Raw genomic sequence first — 13,918 nt, 5'->3', positions numbered from 1 at the left:
ATGCCCACATTTCCTTCTGTTCATAAAGAAATTATATAAACCCAGCAAAACAATTTAAATACACTACTTCACATTCCTACTTTAATATGCAGTCCCCTATCAAATTATTATATTGTGGTGTATGTGCACTCAGTAACAAACTTGGGTTTAGTAACACAATACTCACTGCCAAGTTATGTGATGGGGGGCATGGAGATTACACTGATCAGCACTTCTCATCAAAACACTCTTCAGTGAAATTATTAAAGTGAATGTTTTCCCCTACTGTCCCTAAGGAGTTAACCCAAAAGGTGTGTAAGATGTGATATCCCTTGGTCCATCATTACCAGGTCAAATCTGTGCAGTGTTAGGCATCCACACTGGTGACTGTTAGTGTTCGATAACTTATCTATTACCTGAAGTCTCCATTTTCTGTTTGTCTGTTCCTAAAGATAAAATGACAAACACCATAAGCTACTGCTGTACTGTATAGCAGCATAAACCATCTGAAAAGGAAACACAAGCTTAAAATGGTTCCAAAGGTCTCTAGTCTTTTCAAGTTCCCACGTTGTGCAAGAAAAAAACAACCCCGCCAAGTCCTCTGCTGAAGCATCTGTTCACAGGACTAATTCCATCAAGGAGTGTGTAGGTCAGCTGCCTAAACTCCAAACCAATTGCAATAGTTCTCATTGAGCAGTTGTGAGAGACTGGGCTTTTACATGTGCTTCACAATTCACCTTTGTTTGAGGTCTGAAACATTATCTGGTTAAACAAGTGCTGCAAAAGCCGAAAGCGAGTTTTACTTCATAGAATTGTTACTCCCATAGCCTCCCCAAGGGGTTAATAATTTTATTGATTCCTGCAAATTTCATGTTAATGTTGACAACACAAACACATATCCCACTTTTAACATGATCAGGAACTCTAATACTGTGATAGTTTTAAACAATTCCAATTGTTTCTACTATGCAGCTGGGATTTAATTGTTTCCCTTCCTGTGGGCTGTGAAGGTGCAATGAAATGTCAGCCCCATGCATGAGAAGACTATTCAGGGAGTCTGAGAGACTCAAAAGAAAAACAGACAGAGCTAAGATAAAAGCAACTTTTATTAAAATACTCTTCAAGCTTCAAAATGCATAAATTAATGGATGTAGCTACTATAATACATTATATTACAGGAGAACCATAGGGCTGTGAAGCTTTCATAAACACAAGAAAGCCTATAAGCTTCACTCTGTAATAAATAAATACTACTGTCTTATCTTGTCCCTGCTAGAAGATGTGTTGAAGCTCTTACACAACAACATTCTGCTCAATTATTCTTTTTTTAAGTTTTCTAAAACATGAATACATTACTAGTCTAAGCAGCAGAATCTCTATATTGAGCTTTCACTTCAATTCACAACATTGGACTATAATTTTTTTAATTTTTCTTTTCTTTCCTTAAAAGCAGTCTGTCTTCCTGTACTTTGTAAAACATTTACAACCACTCTAAAATTGACCTGCTGAAAATCTAGTGAAATCCAAGATAATTTTCCTTGTAGGTATGATAATGTGAAATAAGTGCATACAATCCCCTCTTGATCTTCTTCCCCCAGCCCCAAAATCAAGGTAATACAATTTCTTATTCTTTTGTTCAAAATTTTCTGCTTTTTAACAGCCTACAGTAACTCAAACTCAGCAATGCAAATGACTTCAGGCAGAAGAAAGAACTGAAACAGCCATCTCCTCCCCCACATCGGGAGATTCAGCCACCCAAGTTGTTATGTATTTTTTGCCAACTAATGATTAACACAAAAACATTTTCATCCCATTTTTTACACATCAGTAGGAAAGTGTTAGAAAAGTATAGAAAAGGCTAGAATTTCTCTCGCAGAAAGGCTACTGAAATACGTTTTCTTTTTTCACTTTTTTCTTTTTTTTTTTTTTTTTTTGCAAAGCAGATGGAAAAGAAGAAAGGAAGGAAGTGTTTGTATTTTGCTTTTGCAACTTGGGTAAAATCACTGGACATTAAGAACACGTGCTGAGACTTCATGGTGCCAGTCACGTAATTTTGTATATTTGGGGCTAAGGACGTGGATGGGAACCTTTTCCCTGTGGAAAGAAGTGATAGAAGAAAAATAAGAAAGAAAGAAAGTTTGTCTTAAGCAGTTTCACAAGTAAGCATGCAAACTCCATGCACTATTCCTATTGCATTGTCTTCCTCTCTGTCAAAAGGCTGGATCCAGTGTTAGTCAAAGTCAGTAGAGAAAGTCCCACTGACTTCAAGAACCATTAGATTTAGCCACTGGTTGGTGCTCATTTTGAACAACGCTTATCCCAAAGCAAGGAAACAGCTGACCCTCACTTGCAGCCCACAACAGCAATACTTCCCAGCTATGTCTTGCAATCAGATCCACACTCACAAATCAAAAATGCCTGGTTAGACTTGGAAAAGGAAAACACAAGCTGACCTCATACAGGCAACCAAATATGTCCAAGTTTACAGAAAACCTCTGCACAAACTCCTGCACAAACACTACTATTGGACTGCACCAACAGCTTTTAAAAGGTTTGTCTATGGAGCAAAAGATCTTGATTTTTACATGCTGAAGTAAAAGGCAAAAAAGGAAGGAACATTCTAAAAACACCCAGATGTCACACAAATGCACCAAACACTACAAGTTAAGAATTAAAACATGCAAAGTATTAAAGTAATAAAAATGTAAAACATCAACTCACTTAGTCTTCTTCCCAGCTTCATTTTCTGGTTCTTTCACTGAAGGAAAACAGAAAAAAATTATTTTCTAGGGCACTAAAGACACTGTACCACAACATTGAGATTCTCTCCTGTGCCAATGCATTCAGTATAGCAGAAAATTACAACAAGGCTACTTAGGATTCTTTGATTCTAAATATGCCCCAACAGACATGAGCTATGTCTACAAACTTCAAGAGCCCCTTTGCTAGTAGAACTGCTGAAAAGTAGCTCTGCTTGTCTCTGCTCTTCCCCTTGGCCCACTCTCCATGCTGGCATTAAGAAAGGTGATTTGAGAAGGTGAAGATGAATGGAAGTCATAAGGCATTTCTTTTGGATGAACATCCAGTGGGCTTATATCAGGTGATAATCCAAGTGTCTGTTTGCAGCCAGGCTATTTCCCTCCAAGGTTCTAGAGGTCTGCACAAGGGATAATGTAAATTCCCAGTCCTGATTTTAAGACCAGCAAATCTAGTTGCAGTAATTTTCTTACAGCATTTGTCAACATGATAAATTCATCCTTACTGGATAACAGATTATTTGATGTTCAGGTCCCATACTCTGCCCTTACAACAACTGATGAAAGGAATTGAACACAGGACCACAAAATAATCAGGTCCAAATTCAGAACATTTCACACATGGCCAATAACCCTTATTTTGGGAGATGTTGTCACTGGCTTCTAGAAATAGCTGATTTAATCAAATCTGTCCCAGAGAGGAGGTCCAATTTCCTCAATGCCTTCTTTATTGCAGCTGTAGCTGTGAAAAGCTGAAGAATGAGAGCTCAAAGCCTCTGATGGCACTTCTGGTGGCCTTCACACAAAATCACAAACCTCAGCCAGGGAATCATGGCTGATAGCACAACATGAAATTGAAGTTCCAGCATAAGATTGTACAACTGGGAATGACCTTCACCACATCACCTGTTCCACTCCACTAATATATGTAACCACACCATAGCATAAGCAGAGGATGGAAACAAAACCCGGGAATAAACTGAGGAACTATGGATTTATGTTTCTGATTGGTTACATCATTGCAGGTCACATACTTTTGTATGAGTGACTAAGACTTTCAATTTCAACATGCCAGAAAACACCTAATTTTTCTGAAGCATTAAATTTGATCAGGAATGTCACCATTTTGGTGATACGGGGCAGGGGGCGAAAAAGCAAATATGTATCTTTCAATATCTTTGGGAGTAGAGATGGAAATTTTAGGATTTATCTAGAACGTTTTCATTCAGCTCAATCAGGAATAACATCCAGTAACGTATATATCCCAAACTGTTTAGTAATGGCTGGAGTTTTATAGTAATATTTCCCTTTCACTATCTCCCCTGACCCCCAGCTTTAAAACCACCAGTCTGGCCAGGGGCACTGACTATGACTCCACTTGCACCGAGGTACTCACTGTGATCAGTGCCAGTGATCTGGGCGAGGATGCGGAAGGAGCGGGACTGGGTGGTGCCTGTCCGGGGGTGCCAGTCCTCGGTGTCCTCAATCAGCCGCTTCTTGCTGGCGTCTCTGTGCGTGGGGGTGTGGTAGAACTCCGTGTAGGTATCCACGATGTGCTTCCGCGGGGGGCTGCGCCAGGGACACAGACAGCAGTGAGTGCAAGGGTCAGAGACCACCTCAGGGCAGCTACAAAGGCACGGGCACAACTGCGACTTTTCAGGGCATTTAAAGGCAGCTTCTGCGCTGGGGTGCAGAAAGGAGCAGTTGAGGCCCAGCTAAAAACAGATGCAGCTTTCTGAACCAAACACACCTTGATAATTACTCTAACCCAAGTGAAATATTTCTCTTTGTTTCACTGATTTGAAACAGTAAAAGACAGTATTATCAAGACATCTACACGTTTAAACTTTTACCGTTTGGGTGGGTTTTTCCTTGGAGATGACAGAGTAAGACAGCAAGAGAAAGTTTTCCCAGCATAAACAGGAAAAGGAGAAAAAGAAAAGAAGAAATAAAGTCAGGAAGCTGAAATCGAAATGTAGCTAATTATTCTACTGAATTCAGTAGAATTATTATTAGTTTTGCAAGAAAGGGCACTAAAATCAATTAATAGCAGTATTCTCATTCTATCACTAAAACCATTGTTCAGAACTCCCATATTTTAATTAAATTCATGGTGATTTCCTTACAGGGATGAGAGGGGAATTTGTTTTGGTGAAGTAGAGTAGTCTACCTAGCTCAGATCAGGTGCCCCTGACAAATTCCCCCTTTAGCTCCCAAGGGGCATAGCACAGCTGTGTGAACATGCCAGGGCCACCCAGTACACACTAAGTCTCTTGCACTTGGCAAAGCCTGGATTAGAACCAGGCCATTTGAAAGCACAGATGGCCACGTTCTGGAGCATAATGAGGAGGTACCCCCTCTGAGAGACAAAAAAAATTGGGTGATGGTTCCACCTGGAAATTTTCCCTACAGTAACCCACAGGCTATTATCAATCCTTGCACTACTAGACTTGCATGAATACAGGATTTAAAACCTTTGATTCCGGTAAGTGATGTAAAGAATGTGTAATTGCACTGGTCTATTTGGGGAAAGGGAACAGAAGATTCAAATTATATAAATTACTCCTAAATTCTACACTTGTTATTCCAAAGCATTAATCTGTAAATTTATCCTAATCTGTAAATTAATCCTCTAAGTGTACATTTATTTTTACATAATTTACAGAAGGAAAACTCTGAAAAACTAGCTCCTAGGACATAAAACTTCTAATCATTATTAAAAATCAAAACCCTACAAAACTTTAAAAGTGAAAGCAACTTATATTTTTGGCACTACCTCCTCACTGTACTTTTATGGTTGAAAGTATTTCTGGGGAAGAAAGGTGGAAATATGAGTGAGGAATGATGTTAACTGTTAACAAGTAAGAATTAGGTCCGTTCAATGAAATGCATTAGTAGAAACTTAAGCTTTAAAAAAATACTTAATACTTGAAAGAATGTGAAAGGTACAGTACAAAATTATATCAAAAGATTGAATTTATTGACAGACAGTATTAGTGAAGTGCATGTATCACATATCAAAGTTACTAAGAGAGAAAAAGGTATAGAAACAAAGGCAGCAGTAATTCCAGGATGAAGAAGAGAGAAAAATGAAGTAAAGCATCTTAAACAGTTAATAGCAAAAATGAAATCTGAAAGTTAAAGCAGTAATTAAAGGTGTGGAAATACATGAAAATGTAATTTTTTACATGCAGTTTACTGCATTCTAGCAACTACCCCAGTGAAATAAGTAGTCTTTCACATTTGTTGAAAGTGGTACCAAGAAAAATTCCCGCTGACTTCTCTTGTCCTACTGGTCTCCTTTTTAAGGCTTAAGAGCCTACTAGTAATGACTCACTGAGGCAACAAGGTGGTGCCAGAGACAAAGGAAAATTCAATCGGACAGGCTCTGCCTTACTCAGCCTTGAGGCACGGGGAGAAAATACAAGCCAATAAAACCTCAATCATTCATCATCCTAATAAGCACAAATCCCAGTATATGGACGTTAGTTTTACTTTTCCTGTATGAATTCAGAATTCAGCCCCTCATTCCACAGTTCTCAATGCAATTTTATTTTTAGACTGTATTTCACCATTTACTAGTTGTATTACCAACACCAATGAACCACAGTCGCACCAAGAATTTATCAGTACACACAAACACCACACGAATGATTTGTAGAATAAAAATAAAAATAAGCTGCAAAATGTAGCTCAGTGAAAAGCAAAATCACATCATGTCCAATGCAGATAAAAATAATGTATTACACTAAGAAAAGCTGAAGCCGTTTTGCAAAATTTAAATATAAAACTCTGTAAGAGCTATAATTTTGCAAAACAAGAATACATGCTGGTTATTCCAATAGGAAAAATAACCATAATTCAAGTCCAGTGCTGTTGATACTAACTTTGTCGCTGCTGCTATCTGCAAGGGAAAAAAAAAAAGTATTTGATGTGTTAATTAATTCTTTGCTTCTTAAAATAGTACAGGAGTTTCCAAATCCAAGCTCTGGTAAAGCCATGTATCACGTAAGTCAAACTTATAATCATCAAGAGAACCTACAAGAGAAAATTTTAACCCAGCTGAGCTTAAACTGAGTGAAGCCTATGGACATCTTACCTCTTTTAAGCAGCAGGCACATCTTCATGCAAGAGCTGGCAAGAAGGTCTTGGTAAAAGTGCAATTGCACGCAGGCTAGTGAAGGCAAATTGCTTGCTTTCTAAGGCAGAACTAAACAAGGGAAATAAAACTTCCTTTCCCGTCCTGAACTCAAATAGTTTATATCCTGAATGTTTTCTGAGGGAAGCCAAGAGGAAGGGAGGAAACTGTGAGTATAATAAGGTGCAGGTCTAAAGAACTGCATTTGCTAAGCAGTGCCATCTATGAACAAGGTACAAGTTGGTTTTTTCGCATGTTTTGAAAAAACAAATCATACAAAACACAGAAGAAAAATGGAATTTATTTTGGATGCATCAATTACTCCAAACTTCAATGATTCTGATATTTTATGGATGTCACTGATAAAATTTTAAACAGGGAGATATTTAAGCAGCACTGTAGAAATGTAACTTTTCTATGTAAAATTAAGCAGTGTAGGAGCAGACCAAGATAACCACCTTAGTGGGTTTTGTCTGCTTGTTTTTGTTCCGTGCCTTTGGACTGCAAGACACTTAGGCAGCCCAAACACAATATGGGTAGTTTATTTTGCAGTTAGAAAGACTGCAAAATAAAGTGGGTTTTTACAGCTCTGAAATGTTTTCAAACTTTTCCAAACTAGATCTGCAAGGCTGACAGTGACACAGGGATTTCTTCACCTCTCAGCTGTGATTATTCATCCTCTTTGATGGTATTATTCATCCTCTAAGCAAGGTAGGGCACATAGCAATGCTCACCCAGTCATCCTATCTCGATTGTAAAGTGCTTACTCTATGCCTGCAGCACTTCCTTTCAGAAGACTTAATTTTGTTGCTATTGTTCCTCTTTTTCAGTACTAATTGCTGCTTTTGAATACTCCTTACACAGTTATTTGCTAAAACAGTATTCCTGGAAAGATAAGAAAAGGTTGGCCAAAGCATATTCAACAACTGCACCAGCAGCGAGCAAGTCCTTGGGATCTCTCAATTTCAACCCGCTTTATGCAGACTGGATTCCTGCCATCATCTGTTTAAGAAAGGGCTGGAAGTTACCGTGACTACAGTGCAATATAAAATGCATACAGGCTGCATTATGAGTCCACATATGGAAAATATTCATACTACAATATGAAGGGAATAGGTACCTAAAGAAGTATTTTTTTCACCCCTTAAGAAAGTCAACTGACACTGCAATTTATTTAGTATTTTAGTTGGCATGGACATTTACCTCTTTGTAGGGTTCTTTATATACTTTATATATTGAGAGAATATCAGAGGAGAGAGGCACAAAGCCTATTCTTCCCGTGCCTTTCTTTTGTGGGATGGGAAATAAGCTGTGGTTACAGCTTTTAGGTTTTAAGCCCAGGCTAGGTTCTTAAAACTGAAGAGAAACCTACAGTTCCCCTCCTGCCCTTTTATTACTTAATTCAAGTGCTGGACACCACTGCTGGTCACAGAGGCCAACTGGCATGGGGCTGCTCATGTCCAACCTCCTCCTCTCCCTGCAGCACACCAGGCACTGGGAACCTGGGGTGCTACAGCTCCCAAGCCCTGCCCAGGAATTTCTGGGAGAGCCCAAGGCATCCCCAGCCAAAATCTTGCGCAGGTCTGAGTTCCCAGGACTGCTGCTGGGCTTAATTTAGTTTACTAATCTATTGTTTACTAGTCTAGATGGTACACCAGGATAAAGGCTTTTATATCTCTTACATAAACGTTAAATGTTCAGTCTCTGATGCCTACTTCAACATAAACAATTATTTGAATAAGGAAATTACTCACATTTTAAATCTGCGTTGCTTGTTTAGGGTAAAATTTAAAGTTGATGTATTTACACTATAGCATTGCAAAAAATGAGCTCATCCTCAACAGCTTCCTTGCACACATCTTAAAGGTTCTCCTGTGTTGTGCAGAGAATTAATGACACATCTGTCCCTTGGCCTCCCTTCTGGGACCTTTTTCCAATGGTTCTGCCAGGGTCACGGTAGATCTTCCAGAGTGTCTCATTCCTGGCCATCACAGCAGCCCACTGATCCTTCTTGACAGACTGCTCTGCATTTTTGAGTGCCTGCTGCTTTCAGCCACCTTAGTGGGTGTCAAAATACACAGTGCGACATTGAAATTAATACCAGGCTTGTTGTAAGGTCTAGAACATGTGGTGATAGAACACATCATGTAAAGCATTCCATGGTCCTTGCTCAATTTAGCTGTGACACTGTATAAACTGACAAGTCACACATGAGAAAAATCATCACCAGAAGTCTATCTGGGCCCTCTGAAGCAACACTTTTAAAACAATTCCTGAGAGATCGGCTTCTGAGGATTAAGCTGTGTTTTCCTTAGCCCTCAAACAAGCCCGGCTTTTTTCCTGTGAGGAAACACCCTCACAGCAAAAAAAAAATCCCACCTACCCATTTTGCTGTTTACTCTCCCCCTGGTTCTCTCTGCCTCCTCGTCGCGGCCCCTCGGCTGCGTCCGGGGCGCCGTCGGCGCTCGGGGCGGCACCGTGCTGCCGTGGGACAGGAACTGCAGGTTTAGGAGCGCCCGGCACAGGCGGCCACGGCTCAGCGTTAGGCTTGCTGTTAACATGCACTCCGGGCACGGCACACGCGGATGCGGCCGACGCCTGCGCCGGCGTGAAGGCGGAGGACGGTGATGGGATGGAGGTGACCTTGGAGGAGGTTACAGCTCCAAACGGCCTCGGTGTCTTATTGAAAGCCACGCTGGCTGTGGCAGTGACTTTGGGTGCAACAGCAGAGGCAATGGGCACAGGCTTAACTACTTCGGCAGGTTCTCCCTATGTGGGATGAAAAACAAAACAGAAACACACAAAACCACGCCAAACGCATGCACATTCCTCAGCAGGGATTTTAGCTGTTCTCGGGGGAGATGACCCACCTAGCGTGAAGCACAGAAGCAAGCTTTACCAAGACTGCAGCCATGAAATGTATGGAAAACAACCCAAGCCGTGCATTTGGGGAGGAGGAATGATCCAAACATGCACAATCCATATGAAATTCCACAATGCTAACTCCTCTCCGCATATCCAAAACACACACTCCACAAACCAAATTCACAAGAAACTGAAAGACCGCTCTTTTGCAAAACCCAACGGGTAACTCATGTGGAAAAAAATAGTTTTTTAGAAAAATCCACATTACATGTCTCAAACCCAATTTGAGATACGCACTTTCCCCATCCACAAATGGAATGTGCAAGTGTTCACATACTATACACACTGCTCTGTTGGTAAGACCTTTAAAAGCAGAATGAGAGCACACTGACGCTCCCCAATGTCTCCACATACCCTTGTCAGATCAGATCAATACACTCAAGAAATCTGATTTTGTTTGGTTGGGTTTTTTGTGCTGGGAATTACAGCACAAAATGTTTTAACATTGTGGTTCCCAACATGTGGCCTTTAAAGGTCATGGTCAGCAGGACAGTAATATACTACCCATTATTTATGTCCACTGGAGAGGATTTTCAAGTTCAGGCTATTTATAAGTATTTTCAAGCTTGCAAACAGCATTTTTATCAAAATGGGGGTTTTGAAACTGCAGCATAGAATAAAATATTAGAAGAACAAATAATTCTCCAGGGATTTAAGGAAAGTGAGGGGAGTTGTTCTCTGAAATTGTAGTACTTGTATAAGCTTCTCTCACATACCAGGAAAGATTTCAGCATCCATTAAAATAAACAAATCCCCACAAAAATTTTTTTTAAATTACTGCTGAAAAAATTCTACCTGCTTCTGTTTCTCTCTTAGGTACAGAGGGAAAACACCAGCAATATCTTTAAAAAAAAAAAAAAAAAAAGTTCCAAGAGTTGGAGAATAACATTTATTCACCTTTTTCTTTTCTTTTTGATAATCATTTCCAGCTCTCTCCGTTCTTTTTTTAGGGGGGGGGAAAAAAGTAATCAAAGATCCAAATGCTGCAATACTCTTAATGTAACATATGGGAAACAAGCATGTTATACTGAAATTTTGAATGACAGTGCTTATCAACAACAGGGTTTGACAGATGGGTATCAGTTAGTGCCACATGCTACATTTCTGGGTTCTGATGAAGAACATACCTTTGGCACATGAATAAGATCCGGTTTTTGTATAGAAGACACTCTGGAAAAGAAAAACATAAACATAATTGTAAAAACCAAATTCTTTAAAGTTTAAGCATTTCCCGCTTCTAATCACCACATCTACCCACAGATAGATAAAATATTTAATTTTGTTTCCTCTAAAGGAAACAAGAAGTATTCAAGTTAAATTTACAATGCTGTTGTTAATACAAGGAAAAGGCAAAACCAAACGGAATTAATTTGTCCAGGTACAGTGTTAGGAATTCTAGCATCTAGCACTATTAGATTTATAAATTCATAATTCTATATCATCAGTTCAGAGACTTCAGCTCCAATCTGCTTTCTGTTTTCCATTCTTTCACAAGAAACTGTCACATAACTCCAAAGCTCTGGTCAGATAAATGGCATTTTAAATAGTGCATAGCTGATATACAGGCTTAAAACAGAACGCTTCCTTTTAAAACAACACAAATCCTCCCGAAGAACTTGGCAAATTAAATAATACAGAAACTTTGTACACAGTCTTTGGTTTTCAAAAATAAGGTTAATGTCATCTGAATTCTACAGTAGATGGCAAAAAAATTTTCTCCCAAACAATGGACACATTGAAACTACCATGGAATGGTGGGAAAGGAAGGAAGCATGGCAATGAAAAGGATTAAGTAGATAAAGAATTGACAGATTTTGTAATATCTAAATTGAAACGGCAATGTGTTACAGGTAAAAGGCATTTCAGTCAACTGGGGTTTTTTTCAGATTTGCATATACTTATATGCAAAAATACACATGCATACACTAAAATAAAAATGTATTTAAAACCCAGCAAAAAAATCTGATACAGTAACATTTTGTTTTCAAACATTGCTGCTGATACGCTTGAGTGTTTTCATGCTGTTCTGGTAGAAAATTGGCCTTTTGACACTTTTAAAACATTTGTGGCCATATTTAGTTGCTGCTCAGATAAGCAGTCACCCTTAATGATCCAAGAACCAGCAATAACACCCTGCCTGAAATCAAAAAACCCTGATTTCCAACGCATCTTCTGAACAAGGTTTTGAAAAGCTGCAGTTGGACTCATTTCCGAAAGACAATTTGCTAGGGAGGCAAAAAGGTTCCTTAATTGGAAATCAGCTAACAGAGGCTACAGTTTTAAAAGCACTTCTACTGTATGAACCAGCTTTTCAGTTTTTACCAGGAAAACATGGAGAGCTACAATTGAATTACATACACTTGTTCCCTTTAACAACTCTTTTTTTTTTTTATTTTCCATTTTCTCCTCTTTTTTTTTCTGCCCCTTCTTTTAACTATTTTTTTCACAATGCTTATTCCTTCCCTCAGAGTCATTTGGCCCTCAGGGCTCATTGGATTCCAGCAACAGGAATCCTGATGCAGGTTCAGTATCTAGTGTACAAAAAAGGGAAATATATATATAACACAGATGCCATGCTGGCAGGAAAAAGGAGAAAAAAAAAGGAAAAAATAAAGGAAAAAATGTATAGCATGAGAAGATGATGTTCTGCCCTTCGCCTTCCCCACTCATGCATCGCTGCTGACACACATTATGTCCACATCAACAGCAATTCTCAACAGGGAGAGGGTTTTGTCCGCTCTGGGGAACAGGTCCCTTCTCCCCTTTCTCACAGAGTGTGCAGCCTATGAAAGCCTGACCTCTGGCCCTCCACAGCACTGGGGTGCATCATTAATCACTCCTAATTGCAGAGCTGTCAATTTGCAGCAACAAAAGCAACAAGAAAGGAGAAAAAAAATGCCGATACATACGGAAACTTTTCTTTCTTTTTTAAGACCATCTCTATCTTAGGTATACTTTTTCATTTTTAGTACAGTAACTTGGAATGTGTTATGTATGTATTAAGCTGGTCCTACAGGAAGAATTAGGAAGACATTAATTGTTCCAGCCAACTACCATATTTCATGCTTGAGAAAAAAGCTTTGCTAATTCTGGACTTAGAAGCTCAAGTCTCATAAAAAGAACATACCTACTTTTTTCACAAAATAATCAAAGTTGAGTTTGCAAGGGATAGATTGCTTCTACACTTATCAACACAGCACTGAGCAAAAATGATTTCAAGCCACTATTACCAGATGACCAGAAGACATACTTTTTAAAATTCATCTTCAAAAATATCACACAAAAAGGAAAAAAAAGGGTGGGGAAAAAAAAGCTTGATAACCAAAATGTTCACGATGTTCCTTTTAAATAGACAGACAACATTTTCCCCACAAACATACTTGAGACAAGGACACAAATTTGTGTGCCCCAGACATACTTAAAACAGTTTAACTTGGCCTTGTTGACTTCAGACCGTAATCAGACTAAAATCTGTGATTTATGCCATATTAAAAGGAAAATGCTCATCCAGCAAACTGAGCCACCATCATCATAATGTGGAAAATGCATTGTGGTTAGACAAGACAGTACAAAAGGAAATGCGCACTTCAAGCTGAAAAGCAAAACACATCCAGCACACATATTTAAGAAAATTCTTCCTTCAGGGCTATTTCCCTCAATATTTTCATAGATACCACTGAACTGCACAGCCAAGAAGTAATTAAACTGCAGAATTGTGTAGATTTCTTAGCTGTTAGCACTTCACTTGCCACCTGGCAATTAAACATACTAGGATTTCATGCAGGTTTGGTCCCATTGAATGTATGAATAACTGATGATAAAGGTTTTCACAATGAGATGACACACTTGCCCTGCTACTACTTACTAGAAAAAGCAGGATGGTTTGAAGCATGGTATTTTCTGAATGATTTAAAACTAGCAGTTCAGCATATTAGTTTATGCAATACTTTCAATAACATACAAACAAAGCAGAGACATAAGAACTCAGTATTTAGGCTTATTATAAACAAGTCACACAAAAGACCTTGGCAAGTGGTTACTGTATCAAACTTCATAAGAATTATTATAAACAACAAAACCAGAAGCTGCAGTCATTGCTTATTGACAAACTATTACTGAA

At 38.9% G+C, this 13,918-nt stretch overlaps 1 protein-coding gene across 11 annotated transcripts in view; it reads right to left on the bottom strand.

The window, feature by feature from the left end:
- Positions 1-13,918, bottom strand: part of PDLIM5 (PDZ and LIM domain 5) — a 146,799-nt gene that overhangs the window by 45,687 nt on the left and 87,194 nt on the right. For 5 of the 11 annotated variants that reach the window (XM_069013092.1, XM_069013090.1, XM_069013096.1 and 2 more), the window contains exons 4-9: positions 10,926-10,968; positions 9,257-9,642; positions 4,589-4,606; positions 4,132-4,304; positions 2,701-2,737; positions 396-425 (exon numbers count right to left, since the gene is read on the bottom strand). In XM_069013092.1, the coding sequence (XP_068869193.1) occupies positions 396-425; positions 2,701-2,737; positions 4,132-4,304; positions 4,589-4,606; positions 9,257-9,642; positions 10,926-10,968 (687 nt within the window). Of the gene's footprint in view, positions 1-395; positions 426-1,067; positions 2,074-2,700; positions 2,738-4,131; positions 4,305-4,588; positions 4,607-9,256; positions 9,643-10,925; positions 10,969-13,918 lie in introns of those variants that run through there. The other 6 variants (XM_069013094.1, XM_069013095.1, XM_069013097.1 and 3 more) reach the window with 5 other exon arrangements.

Source organism: Aphelocoma coerulescens, chromosome 4, assembly GCF_041296385.1.
Source record: "Aphelocoma coerulescens isolate FSJ_1873_10779 chromosome 4, UR_Acoe_1.0, whole genome shotgun sequence".
Taxonomy (NCBI): domain Eukaryota; kingdom Metazoa; phylum Chordata; class Aves; order Passeriformes; family Corvidae; genus Aphelocoma; species Aphelocoma coerulescens.
The sequence above is the reverse complement of the archived record's forward strand: the minus strand, read 5'-3'. Positions and strand labels throughout refer to the sequence as shown.